The sequence below is a fragment of the Melampsora larici-populina genome (genome assembly GCF_000204055.1).
Source record: "Melampsora larici-populina 98AG31 unplaced genomic scaffold MELLAscaffold_11, whole genome shotgun sequence".
NCBI classification, from domain to species: domain Eukaryota; kingdom Fungi; phylum Basidiomycota; class Pucciniomycetes; order Pucciniales; family Melampsoraceae; genus Melampsora; species Melampsora laricis-populina.
In genome coordinates this window covers 1,172,539-1,185,646 of record NW_006768775.1, presented here as the reverse complement: position 1 = coordinate 1,185,646, position 13,108 = coordinate 1,172,539, and the positions used below count along the sequence as shown (strand labels likewise).

At 37.9% G+C, this 13,108-nt stretch overlaps 4 protein-coding genes across 4 annotated transcripts; 2 read left to right on the top strand and 2 right to left on the bottom strand.

Annotated features, from left to right (window-relative positions):
- Positions 1–3,946: 3,946 nt before the first annotated feature.
- On the top strand, positions 3,947–4,380 carry MELLADRAFT_34889 (Non-catalytic module family EXPN; the record flags this gene model as incomplete). The annotated part of the gene is made up of 2 exons (XM_007408163.1): positions 3,947–4,080; positions 4,173–4,380. Coding segments are annotated over 2 exons (342 nt in total), but the record flags the coding sequence as incomplete, so codon positions are not given.
- A 1,398-nt stretch (positions 4,381–5,778) lies between these two features.
- On the bottom strand, positions 5,779–6,794 carry MELLADRAFT_104929 (uncharacterized protein; the record flags this gene model as incomplete). Its single annotated transcript, XM_007408043.1, has 5 exons — positions 5,779–5,911; positions 6,018–6,073; positions 6,341–6,432; positions 6,521–6,602; positions 6,771–6,794. The coding sequence occupies 5 exons, from the start codon at positions 6,792–6,794 to the stop codon at positions 5,779–5,781; spliced, it is 387 nt and encodes a 128-aa protein (XP_007408105.1).
- A 2,056-nt stretch (positions 6,795–8,850) lies between these two features.
- MELLADRAFT_74506 (uncharacterized protein) lies at positions 8,851–9,987 on the top strand (the record flags this gene model as incomplete). The annotated part of the gene is made up of 2 exons (XM_007408164.1): positions 8,851–9,132; positions 9,206–9,987. 2 exons carry the CDS (start codon positions 8,879–8,881, stop codon positions 9,603–9,605), a joined length of 654 nt encoding a protein of 217 aa, XP_007408226.1.
- Positions 9,988–11,357: 1,370 nt separating this feature from the next.
- MELLADRAFT_52166 (uncharacterized protein) lies at positions 11,358–12,498 on the bottom strand (the record flags this gene model as incomplete). Its single annotated transcript, XM_007408042.1, has 8 exons — positions 11,358–11,400; positions 11,469–11,539; positions 11,604–11,665; positions 11,749–11,834; positions 11,911–12,005; positions 12,064–12,087; positions 12,152–12,238; positions 12,307–12,498. 8 exons carry the CDS (start codon positions 12,496–12,498, stop codon positions 11,358–11,360), a joined length of 660 nt encoding a protein of 219 aa, XP_007408104.1.
- Positions 12,499–13,108: the final 610 nt, after the last annotated feature.

The window sequence follows — 13,108 nt, the reverse complement described above, 5'->3', positions numbered from 1 at the left end:
TGGACTCTCAATGGAGGCCAAGTAATATGCCAGTGATACATAGAATCCTTAAAGCTCTATCTCTGCCTTCCGCTTGGTCGATTTCAGTTGCGTGGATCCACGCTCATCATCCTTATGAAACGCCGGAGGTCGTGTCACTAAACGTAGGTGACTTTAGGTCTCTGTTGATTTTGCTCTTCAGCCCTTGTGGCTTGAGTTCGATGTTGGTCTCATGACGGCGTAACTCATGTTGATTTTTGACCATGGAATACAATACTCGACCTGACTGAAGATCGATGAAGGGAACAGTTCATCAAAATATCTCAGTTGGATCACTGAGTCTCTTTCTAAAGACTGAATCATTCTGAAGGCATCGCTTCACCAATTCAGATAGGTCATGTCGATTCAAGACGTGGTGATCAACGAGTGCATATTTTCCTGACAAAGAAGAAAACATCACGTCTGGAATATGTGGGCGTCTCTGTCTACTTGAAAAGTACAGGGTGTAATTCACTCGCTCAACTTGATGGTCACTGACCGGCTCGGCAGTAAAATTTGATAGTCTATAAACTGGCTTTTGGGATCGCCGAGGATCGCCGCCTTAAGTTGAGCTACCTGCGAGCTTATGAGTCATTCACGATGCAATAAAAACGTCGTAAGTAAGAGTATTGCAGGTTGTGAAATGAAGAGGGTTTGAAATCGATCTTTAGAGTATTTATTACGAAAAAGCAGGTCCACAGAACATGTTTGTACATGCATGAAGTAATATAAGTGAGAAAGAGAGATAGAGAGAAAAACACGAGTAAACTAATGGCTTACCTATGAGTCATTCACGATGCAATAAAAACGTCGTAAGTAAGAGTATTGCAGGTTGTGAAATGAAGAGGGTTTGAAATCGATGAGGATCAAACCCTTGACTCATAGATGGCTTATAAAGAAAAAGATAACACATACGCAGCTAAGAGTTAAAATGAAAACAAGACACGAATGAAGAGCAGCATGAGAAGATAGAGGAACATATCAAATGAGATCAAACATAGCAACAACGAAAAGAGAAACATATCAAAATCAACACTCGTACAGAAAACACAACACTATTCGTAGTCTCAACTTCCAACAGAGCTTCCTATCCACATTTCTATGTGGCCTGCCCCGAGGAAACGGGTAGATCGGGATTCCGGATTATGGCTGAGAATTCTCAGAGCCCAGCTGAGAATACATCTGAAACACGTACAGAGGCGTTAGGCCCGATGCTTGTATCCAAACTTTTGATCCTGGACTGCGGCACACGTGACCCTCAGCTGCTGCAGTCAAATCATTTTCATGGGTCTACAGTACACTGACATACATAGTCGTGTACCCATCTGACCTCATCTGACTCAGTATCCCAGCCATCTCGTTCAAATTATACGGTCTTTGATCATCTTTGATCAATATGAGTGAATCATCACAAAAACATCTATTTATCATGTATATACCCTCAATTTTGTTGATTCAGGTCTTGATAAGAGATTCTGGTATCAATCCACCATAGGAATTAAAGCAGAAGGAAGGCTTCAGATCTACAGCATTGTCATGAAATTGATATAATGAGTTCATCCCATATATCAATACCCCCAAAACACACACAAAAATGAGGAAGATATCAGGTTAGAGACAATCAAGATATAATGTAATGAGAAAATATAAACACTGTCATCTCTTAGGTGCACCAGTCTGGGTAAATGCTGAGCAAAGGAAACCTCAATTCTCGTTTCGGGGGTCTTGGTAAAAACACACACACCTCAAACAAGACACTCAAAGATCACCTGCCAAAAAGTAGAAATGCGAAAGAAGACAAAGACTTTGATTGTTGTTATTTTGCATTCTGATGATCATAAAGAAGGACAACAAAAGAGAAAAATAAGACAAAGAGAAACATAATAATAATTACACTCCAGATGAAGCGATTCACTCAAGTTTGATTTTAGTAACTCGATCACCTTTTGATGAATTTTTCTTTTCAAACTCATTCAAATTTTTTGGATCCAAAAACCTTTTTATACTTGTTTTGTGCTTTCTTGTTAAATATAAAGTTAGTCATCCAAAAAAACAAAACAAAAACAATAGAATGGTAAAGTTAAAGTTAAAGGCAAATAAAATTTAAAATAATTCATCAGTGAAATTCCTCATGTCAATCACAAGATGGACATATACAATAAACTGCATGCTTCGACTTACACCACAGTCCCAGTAAAATCTCTAATTCCATACCTCTCATTGACTCATTTTTGGTGATCAAATTGAAATTCAAGTGAAATATCGCTTGAAGTTGAATCCTGCCACTTTCGACTCAAATCAGTCAGTATTTTGCGAGCTTCCATCTCTTAAATCTTGATTGATGATATGTTGAGATAAAGAGGAAGGATTTTGAATCTTGATCTGTTGAGTTGATCGTTTTCTATGTCTATTGATTTGAACAAGCGCATCTAATTCAATCTTAAACCGTTTTCTATTTTTTTGATTTCCATCTCAAGCAAAAACATGAATGATCTCCTGAATTGAATTCGATTATTTCATAAGTTTGTCATTCAAAGATCCGACTTTTTGTTGTCCTCATTGTGATTTAGCAGTTTTTGATGATTGTTCCCATGTTTCTGGCTCGATTGAATCATTGATTTGGTATGTTGGTTCATCTTGAATTGAACATGAGTTCAGTTTTATTCATTTGATGTGGGTTGGCCAGGGACGTTGAACTTGCAAAGATGAGAAATTCAGACAGGTTGAAAAGTCGCGTGGCATGTGAACCATGGGTTGCTGGAGGTGTGACGCTCGGGGCTACGGAACTCACGCGCAGCAAATTGGGAGCGGTCCGTCCGGCTACAAGGATATGTGAAAATACATGTATGTCTATAAGTGGTTCTGTATAATGACCTGAGAATTCTCACAGATAATCCGGAATCCCGATGCTCCCGAGGAAACGCCCATCGGGCGCGCATTCCTTTCCAGCGTTGGTCTACTTCAAAATTCAAGAAATTGCCAGAGAAGGTGGATGTTCTTGCTTCTCTAGCGCCACTCCGACCAGAAAGATTGCTCAGCAAAAGCGAAAAATTACAAAAGAATGATTGAATGAAAAATTGAAGTTCTGTAGGCCGAAGATCCAAGGTGAGCTTAAGACAATCGTTCACCCACCATTCAGAGAGCAGAAACTCCGAAATGGTCTAGGGCTGAGGTATAAGAAACTGACAACAGCGAGGAACAAGAAAAGTCGGCTGGAGGCTCCCCTAAAAGACTCAGAAGAGAAGATTGTTCAACATTTAAATGTCAGCTGGACGGTTGAAAACCGAGTTAGAATTTCAAAATGAATGGGCTGTTAAGCTTCATTTAGATCCGCTACTCCATTCCACAAAGTAGAAGGCAGAACTCAAAAGGCTTCAAATATCACTCATCAATGAGCCGACGAAAAGCGAATGTAAGATTTCATCCCACATATCAAGACGTAACCTAAGCCTTTGCTCCTTATCTCAATTAATTATCTGTCTTATCTCTCTACTCAACAAAGAGCTTCTGCCTGGCTGCACAAGATATGAACATAATGGAATTTCAATCGTCTCTCAAGCTTATACTTGCCCTGATCGCTTTAACAGATCGATCTGTTCTCGGTTTACCAAAACAATCAATCTCTTTACTGGGATTTGTCGAATTGACGGATTCTATGGACGTCTCATTTGGTAATCCAGAAACACCTCACTTACTTCATCCGGAAACACAACATATGGCTCATCCGGAAACACATCAAATGGATATGTCTCATCCGGAAACATACCATATGGACGACTCTTATCCGGAAGCACGTCACATGGCTCGTTCGGAACCAAACCGCGTGGCCCGGCCAACAGAAAGATTCGCTGCTGTGACCTATCATGGGGATGCAACATGTCAGTCAACAGAAAACATTGAATACCGGTCAGCTTTACTAACGCCTTGATCCACGACTTTCACAGTTTACTCCCCAAGTCTTGGCTCGTGTGGACGACAAAGTGGAAATCAAGATATGATTGTAGCTGTTAGCCATACTATATACGATTCCTTTTGGGCAGGTGCCAACCCTAACTCAAATCCGTTCGTATATCTTTGAAAACTATGATGAACTGATCGGAGAGATAGAGATGAAAAGTTGACCAAGATGACGTACTTTTTCCTTGATATCACAGGATTTGCGGAAAACGGATCAGGGCAACCTACGGATCTAATAGTATTGATGTGGTGGTGGTAGACAGGTGTACAGGATGTTCTCACTTTGACTTGGACTTTTCACCTGGTGCATTTGCAAAGCTAGGATCACCAGACCAAGGTAGATTGCACGGTATGCAAGTGAGTAGGATGTCTCATGGCCACCAATTCTTTTGTTTGATATTTTAGTTGAGGTTTTCTGACTTTACTTTTATTAAATCACAGTGGCAATTTGCCTGATTAGCATTGAAAGATATCACAAATACCAACACGTCCTAAGAATATTTAATATACAACTTACTCAACGGCTTCAACAATCATCGATCGTCTTTCCAATTTGATGGAAACAGAAGCGGATGTTAATTTTGGATGGTCTTTATGGTCGCTCATATCTTCTCTTCTAAAAGCCCATTTTCCACACTTTCGTCTTTCATGTACAGAATCACTTTTCAGTTAGTTTTCTTTTCAATCCATTCATTTATCTGTCTAACTAAAAGCTACTTCAATTGTAATCGAATCCTATCAACTAGTTTACTACTATTATCATGTAAAAGAGCTCCTAATATTTAAGCAATGATATTAATATGAAAGCTTCACTAAGAAAACTCTAGAATCATCATATGGCATAAACCCCCCTTCAGTTGTGTTTCTTGTTTTACCAAAATCTCCAAAATTCATGGACACTAGGAGGAAGCTTCTAGACACGAGAATTGGTTATTTACAGGTGCCATGTGTGCCACGACGAAATGATGTGTAAGCCAAGTGCGTGATTTCATTTTGATACAATCTTTGCAATAATCCCTCATTACCTTTTCGTAATGAGATGCTGTTGACCATCGTTTTGATGATGACTTATGATCAAGTGAATGTTTTCGGTTCTCACTTCTTCACTTGTTATTCTCAAAGGAAATCAATATATATATAAAATATCCATCCCACCCGCCTATAGCCCTCTTTTATCTTTGGTAATACGTTTACTCAGTCTCCGCCCCATATTGGACCTTTTTGTTGCCTTTGAATCAGTTGCACTGTCCTTGGCTTTAATCCTGCATATCTTATCCTTTACAATCCAAGTTCAACTATGTAGGTCTCTATGCGACGATTCAGGCTAAAAGCTTTTCTCATGAGTTTTAGCTCGAATCACCCAGACTCCCATACAATAGCCTTTCTATCTTATGATTGTGACTAGATTCATTTCACATCACTTCACTCTAGTTTAGGTGATTTCTTTTTGCCTACTAAAACCTTTCTTGAATAGCTGGTAATGCACAGATCAGACGATACAATCGATTTCCTAGATCCTATTGGAGTTTTTTTTCTATTACTTTGTCTTCAAATACCTATATGAGATAGTACAGAGTCAATACGAAAGTCCCATTCCTGAGCTTGATCAACAGCAATGTAGTGAACCAAGTCTTCTTTAAAAAAAGACAGATGACCTTACTAAAAACAAGTCATAATATACTAACAAAATATTTTGTTAAAAAAAAGTTATAAATCCAAAAAAAACCATGAACCCTCGAACCCTATCTTGCAAAACTCCAAAACAAGAGGGAAAAAAAAGATCATGAATCGTTTTTGATTGGTTTATTCGGGTACTTCTTTAGGTGAAACGATTCCATTTGATAATTCATAATAAACTATTGATGAATCATTTGATATAATTGCTAGTAAGATCTTTTGAGTTGAAAAACCAATCTGATTAAATAAATTTTTTAACCTACCATGAAAAAGAAAAAAAGGAAAAGAAATGGATTGAAAGTTTTAGAATACTTTGGTGATGAAATGGTTTGGAATGGAAAGGGAAAGATTGGGATTTGACTTACGTTTTGAAATTGGTGGATTGGGTTAAAGAAATTGGATAAACTAATCTTTCGGGTTCCTATGTAAGTTTGAAAAAGTCATATATATAAAAAGAAAATGAATAAGATTAAGGAAAAAAAGAATGAAAGTTTTAAAAGGTTAGAGGATTCCAAGAATACAATAATGAAGAAAAAATGATAAAGAATGAAGAATGAAAAAAAAATCAACTCGAAAAATCTTTTGATCAGGAATTAAAAAAATTCATTTCTAAACCGATCATTCCACTTCTTGGTTCTACAATCATGATAAGTTCGAAAAAAAGATATGATAGAATGGATTGACTTACAGTTAGATTAGGTTTTCCTCTAAGTAAAACAACCTTGGATGAATTTGATTCCAAAGAACAAGTTTGAATACGTAAATCAATCCATTGCTGTGCTATTCAAAACCCAAAGCGAAGTTAGAGTGTTAAGCGAGATGAAATTTGATTGTACAAGGGTAAGGGAAAGAAAAAGAATTTCCTTACCGGCGCTTAGATCGGAATAAGCTTGTATTAAGGCGGATGATTGGAGTGGGTATTGGTTGGCTATCGATTTGATCGAGTCGATCTACACAGAGTCAAGCAAAGAAAAAAGCATTTCAATTTCTGGATTGTATTGAACTTCAAATATGGGTAATTGTAGAATCAAAATAATGTGGATATGAGGTTTAGAATATGGATATTGAATGTCTTGGATGAAAACTGTTGAAAACACACACAAGTAAGATGAATTTACCGAACTGATCATATTATCGTCCATGGAGTAAGCAATAAATGGTGATGAACAGTTCTGGTTCCAGAAATAATTCTTCAGACTGGGATCGTCAAGTTTTTTTGAAACTCCGAGTGCGAATGAAGACCGACTTTATCAATCACTGTTTATAAGCATATTATCGTGATGAGTCGAGTATTGGAAAATGAAGTGAAGTGTGTCCCATGAGCCATGAAGAAGTAAAAAGAAATCCAAATTGTAAAATGAAAATAAATTTATCAAGAACCACCCAGAAGACTGCCAGTTTCAAAAATATCAGAAACCAATCCAACTCATCTAAAAGAATACCAAGAAGAACAACAACTACTAACAACTCATCAAATCCACCACTTTGGTTTAATCGATCGATTCCTCCTTATGGTTATCCAACTCATCAAATCGATCCTATCATCTTTCCAATCCATTCAAGTCCAATCAAATCTCATCAAACCAACTCAAACTCAAACTCATCTCATCCACCAAGACCTTCGTTTCCAAAACCAACAAGAAACTATCCGATCCCACACCTAAGTGCATCAATCGCATCACTCCACAATGCTGCCTTAGTCCACCTACACCGTGGTTTATCATTACCTACATCACATCCTGAAGCCTTTCATTCATCTATCATCAAAGGTTTTCATGAAATCTATAAACTAGATACCGGACTAGAATTCTCTATCCAACGTGAAACTTTATTAAGTTTATTAAATCTAGTGTTGATTAAGTTAAAGACGACTTTACCTGAAAACTTGTCAGAAGAAGAATGGAAAGGATGTTGCCAAGTCTTGGTTTTGGTAGGTGATCGACCTACCATTGGGGTACTTGGTGAATGGGCTTGGGAATCGATTTCGAAAAACCAATTTGAGAAAGTTTTACAAGTTTGGAATGGGATTAAAGAGACTTCTAAACGAAAAGAAAGGATAAGAAGATCAGGAGATGCTAAGTTTGGACCGGGTAGTGGAATTGGATCAGTTGAAACCCAAGAATTAAACCAAGAATTAATTTCAATCGATGGACAATTCTTTACAGGTTTGATTGCTATTTCAGCTATGATGACCAAGGGACCTAAACTAGAAACTTTAATTAATTCTTTATTAACTTCGATTTCTTCTACAATCCAATGGCCAAAAGAAAAGTATATAAACCGATTATCGGATTCAGAAAGAGTCAAATATTTTATAAGATCGATTGAATTAGCATTAATGTGGAAAAGACCAACGACAAGTTACGTAGGGGAAGAAACAGATCATGGGGTTGAGAGTGATGAAAGGATGATTAGGTTTATGAGAAGAACGTTTAGAGGAGAAAGAGATGGTGGAAGAAGATCAGCTGAAGATCTTTGGTACAGGATTCGTGAAGGGTTTGAAGGACCTGATTCGTTGCCTGATGAACCTGGTTGGATTCAGCTAGATTGGAAAGAACCTGTGATTCATTTAAATAGTTCTAATTTGATAGAAGATGGAATTTATGTTGAAGAAGATCCATTGAGTTTAATTCAAGACCAATCAGAAGATGACCAACTGAAGAAATCGAAATCGCCTAAGAAAGTTTCTAAACCGATCTTACTCACTCAAAGGATCATTGGTGTCTTTCTCACTACGTTTGCTAGATTAGGAGATCTAGAAAAAGTAGAAGAAGTGATTAGATTCGTACGCAAATCTTGTAAAGGAATGTCACTTTATTTATGGGCATCAATCTTACGTGGAACGATATGGAAACAAGATTATGAAGTGACTAAAAGGTTTTATGATCGAATGAGACTTGAAGATCGACTTGAAGCTGATTTAAACATTAGATGTTTAATGATCAGTACTTCTTTTAGTTCTGCTTCAAGTAAATCAATCGATTTAGGATTAGAAGCTATTGATTCAATCTTACTTAATAAAGAATCGATTAAACTTTCAAATCAGTTTCCAATTGAAGGATTCAATTTAATAATTTCATCTCTTTTACGATACAAATTAATTGAAAGAGCTGAAGGATTAATCCAAAAGATGATCATCAAGAAGAGTGATCCAAAATTAAATTCGACTACATTAAATCATTTTTTAAATTTCTATTCGAAATCTAATGATTTAAATTCAATCCTCATGGTTTTAAAAAGATTTGAATCTATTTCAATTCAACCTGATGTGATTTCATTTACAATCTTATTAAATGTTTTAATGAAATTAGGTGGTGATCAAACTTTGGCTAAGAAATTGTTAAACTTAATGGATAGTTTAGGTCTTAAAGCTAATGCGATCACTTATGGTTCGATCGTACATCATTTATGTAGATCGGGTCAACTTGAAGAACTTGAAATTGCTGTTGGATTAGTAGATGAGATTGAACAGAAAGGAATGTAAGTTTTCAAATTATTATTTGGCTGGTTGATTTGTTTGTGTGTTTTATAGTACTGATTTTGTTGGATGTAGTGCTACAACTGCGATCACGTATACTGCTCTAATTCAAGGTTACTTACGAGCATATGTGAACGAATACAGATCAAGTGAGAACCAACTGAAGAGTACCAAGTTTAAAGAAGCAATGAAACTGATAGATCGAATGAAATCACATGGACATCAAATCAATGAAGTGATCGAACATGCTTTATTAGATACACTTCTTTCTACACATCAAATTCAAGAAGCCATGGAATTCTTTAAATCTTCTTGTAGAAAAGATTTAGATTCTTATGGGATCTTATTGAGAAGATTAAAAGAATTAGGTCAGATTGGATTGGCTAAGAAATTGATTGTCGAGCTGAGAGGTCGGGATTGGTTGATTCCTAGATGGATCGAAAGAATCGTTTTGGATATTGAACATTCTTGGTGAACTATTTGTGGTTTCTTTGTTTGATTTGGGAAAAAATAACGATGTTTTTTTCATTGGGTCATCTTTTGGGAAGAAAGAGAGAGAGAGAGAGACGAAAGAGAAAGAAAATTGGTTGAATGGGGTTTTGGATTGTATAAAAGGTTAAATGTAAAAACTTTTTGATTTTAGTTTCTTGAATTTGATGGTTTTGAGAATCAAGAGAACCAAAGAATGAGTTTGAGTGATTTATGTTTCAATCACAGGCAAAAGAATGTATTTATACCTTGTTGCCTTTTCTTTTTGAGCACTCTTGTAAGGCTGTGATTTATGGAACAGTCAACCTCGAGGCTGAGCTGACAGTCAAGGTAAATTGGGGTTCGAGTCTTGACTTGAATCGTTTACCAAACTCAGATGAGCTCAAACCCGGTCTCTTAGACTATAGTGATCCTAGATACAACACTTACAGGTTGGAGGATCCGCAAAAGAATCTCTTCAAGCCTTTTCCCATTCTAGGTCTCACATGTGATTATATCCATTGAAATCTTTGTGTTTCAAGGCCGCGTTCAAGCTTGAGGCGCGCCTGGCTGTGGTTTTGGTTGCATACATATTGTCAAAAGAAAATGGTCAACTCTTTTAACGATCCTGCTTGAGCCCCCAATCCATAATACATATATATCAAGAGACAGATCCTCTTAATATCATGATCTAATACAAACTACGCAATACTTTATTCATTGTTAGATTTGTTTTTACTCAGATTTGTTCAATTATGTTGTCCAGTACCTTACTTGGTGGGCTCTTGGTACTCTGATTAGTGACAAAAGATGAAAAGTGTCAGACTTGGAAGCCACAGCTCCTGGAAGCTGGTAATCTAGCTATCGTCGAGCGAGTACTCGTAGTACAAGGAAGGGTTTCTTAAAACGGAATTCAGAGTAAAGGTTGTAGGTTGATTGAGGTTCTGATCTGATTTGTTGTTCAGAAGTGGTTCAAATATCCCTCAAAGAGACTTATAACATCCAAACGTAAGATTTTTTCGCTAACAGTTGTTCATCTCATGAGTTGCAGGACCCTTAACTTAGTTCTTCAACAAAACATACATATCTGTAATTGTTATCTTGAAAGGGTGGTCATCTTGACCTGAAACAGAGCTCTTCCCACATCCCCATTTGTGTTTGAGCTTCATCATAGCCTTGATTGCTGTTTCTGAGAAGATTTTTGTATGTTTTTAATGTTTTTTTTGCTTCAAAGGCGCGCCCACCACCTGAATCAGTACCCTCTTTTTTCGATTCTTTGCCTGCCTGCCAGAAACCCTCACCAACCACTGAATGGAACGGCGTAATTGTACCACGGTCAAACCGTATGCAGGATGCACGTTTTGAAGTCTTACACATATAGTAAGATCCTACTACCTAGGCACTAGAACCCAAGATCATAAGGCGTCTTGGTCCTCTTCAGTCCTGAGAACAATCGCGGTCAGCAAGGCTAGGTGAAATTGTGATCTGCGTGGTTAGAATGTCTCTCAAAACTTGAATGTCGAGGGCATCAAATACAAAAATCGATGAAGACTAGGAAAATACGATAGTAAGGTGAAATAGACAAGGATTGCGGAAACAAGATAATGAGGAAACGACTGATGAGTGTTATCAAGCAGTCAACATTAAGGTCATTCTGAGAGTACATTGAACGTGTTCAGGCATATAGGCAGTTGTGTACTGAATGCGGAAGTCATATTGATTGCATCACTAAGCACATCATGGAATGAATGACCTTGTTCTAAACAGGTCCATTTCGGGTGTGCTGACCACTGAGGTTGTCGCTGTCGATTTCAAAACATCAAAAATCAACAAAAATCAAAAAGAAACAAACCAAAGTTGAAATACTCACAAATCCCAGGTGAGACCAGTAAGGTAACCTTGGTTCTTCTCTTCTTCTGTAGGTTGAAGAGCAAAGAAAGTCTATCCAAGTACCACAAAGTCAGATACAACCATTCAACTTGAAGATCAAGATTCAGAAACTTACAGCTCTAGTCACACCGATATGAAAACATCCGTTGTCTGGGGTTTTGACACCAAAGTCACATCCTGAAAAGAACCGAGAGTTATCTTTAGATGATACCCAACGTTTGTCTCGCTTCCTCATTTCGGTAAGATAACCAAGGACGAACCATCAACAACGGGGACATAGATTACCGTCTCAGGTCGTTTCTCCCGCATGATATAAAGAAACTTGCCACAATTCGAGGTCTTCGTGCTGATTTGACGAACAAGTCAATAAAAATCTGCAAGAATGGTTTATTTGAATCTTTTTGAAATTATGTGATATTTACTCATTTAACCATCCTCCTAACGGGTTTCCTGCTGCGTCCTCAGCTCCAGTCCAAAGACAAGCACCGGGGTTATTGGTATCATAGAAACCGCAGATCTAAAAATCAAAATTATTGGTTATTGAAAGACAAGCCAGAAAGTCTCTTTCTACTCACTCCATTTCCACCAGCAACAAAAAACTGTAGTAGATCACATGCGAGTTAGTTTCAAATAGATTTGAAGAATAAATAGCATAATACTAACACTTTGAGCGCCCTCAGGAGTATCGTAACGACGGTCTAGAGTATGTTCCTCACGACGTTGGTGAGTTTGCCCTGCAGGAGGTTTGAGCTATTGAAGATACAATCCATAGGTCAGAATGTGCGGCGGACAAAGAAAAGATTAGGAATGAACCTTACCTCACATACACCCTTCTTGGGAGGGTGACCATGGATATCACAACGAGTACGCGGATCAGCAGTTGAAAAGACACACCCATCCTTCTGCATGAAATAGTTGAAGCAGAGAGTATGCTCAGTAGCCTTGACAGTTGGGTTGGCCACGATAGCCACGAGGGCCGCAATGGCAATAGGAAAGCTGGTGGCGAGCATTATAAAAAAATATCAACGGTGAAACAATCCTGAAGTGAAGCAAAAGGTACAGTGAGGATGAGATATTTATGTGATGAGCTGGGGGGATATCGACCTCTTTCGCAACCAAAGGTAGCTGCTCATTATAAGCCATGTACCAGCATGTGCCATCTCAACTCATGTCACTACATCTCATACATAGATTGCCGAAATTCAAAATTCGAGTGACAGAATTATCCTCCCAGTGATTGGAACAATACGTGCGTGCGACTTTCTTGAGTTTATAATTATTACATCACATATATCTGATGATATCATGATGAAAAAAATTGTCAATCTGATCTATTTTAAACAGACTTCATTCTCTCATAAGGCCATTGATGTGAGACTCAACTCCCGAGAGGTCCTCGATGGGAGACTGAAGGTGGAGGTCAAGGCACGGGCTCTCCTTGCCGAAGTCGGACGCAAAAGCTTGCCTGGAGACTCGGACTTTATGCAAACAGAAAATCCGGAGCTTCATTCGCCGAATCCGTGGGACGGTGAGTGGCAGTGCGTCTTGACTGTCTGACGGTACAAGTCACATTCGGATCCGTTGGGCTATGAGAAAACGGTGTGAGAGACACGATGTTGT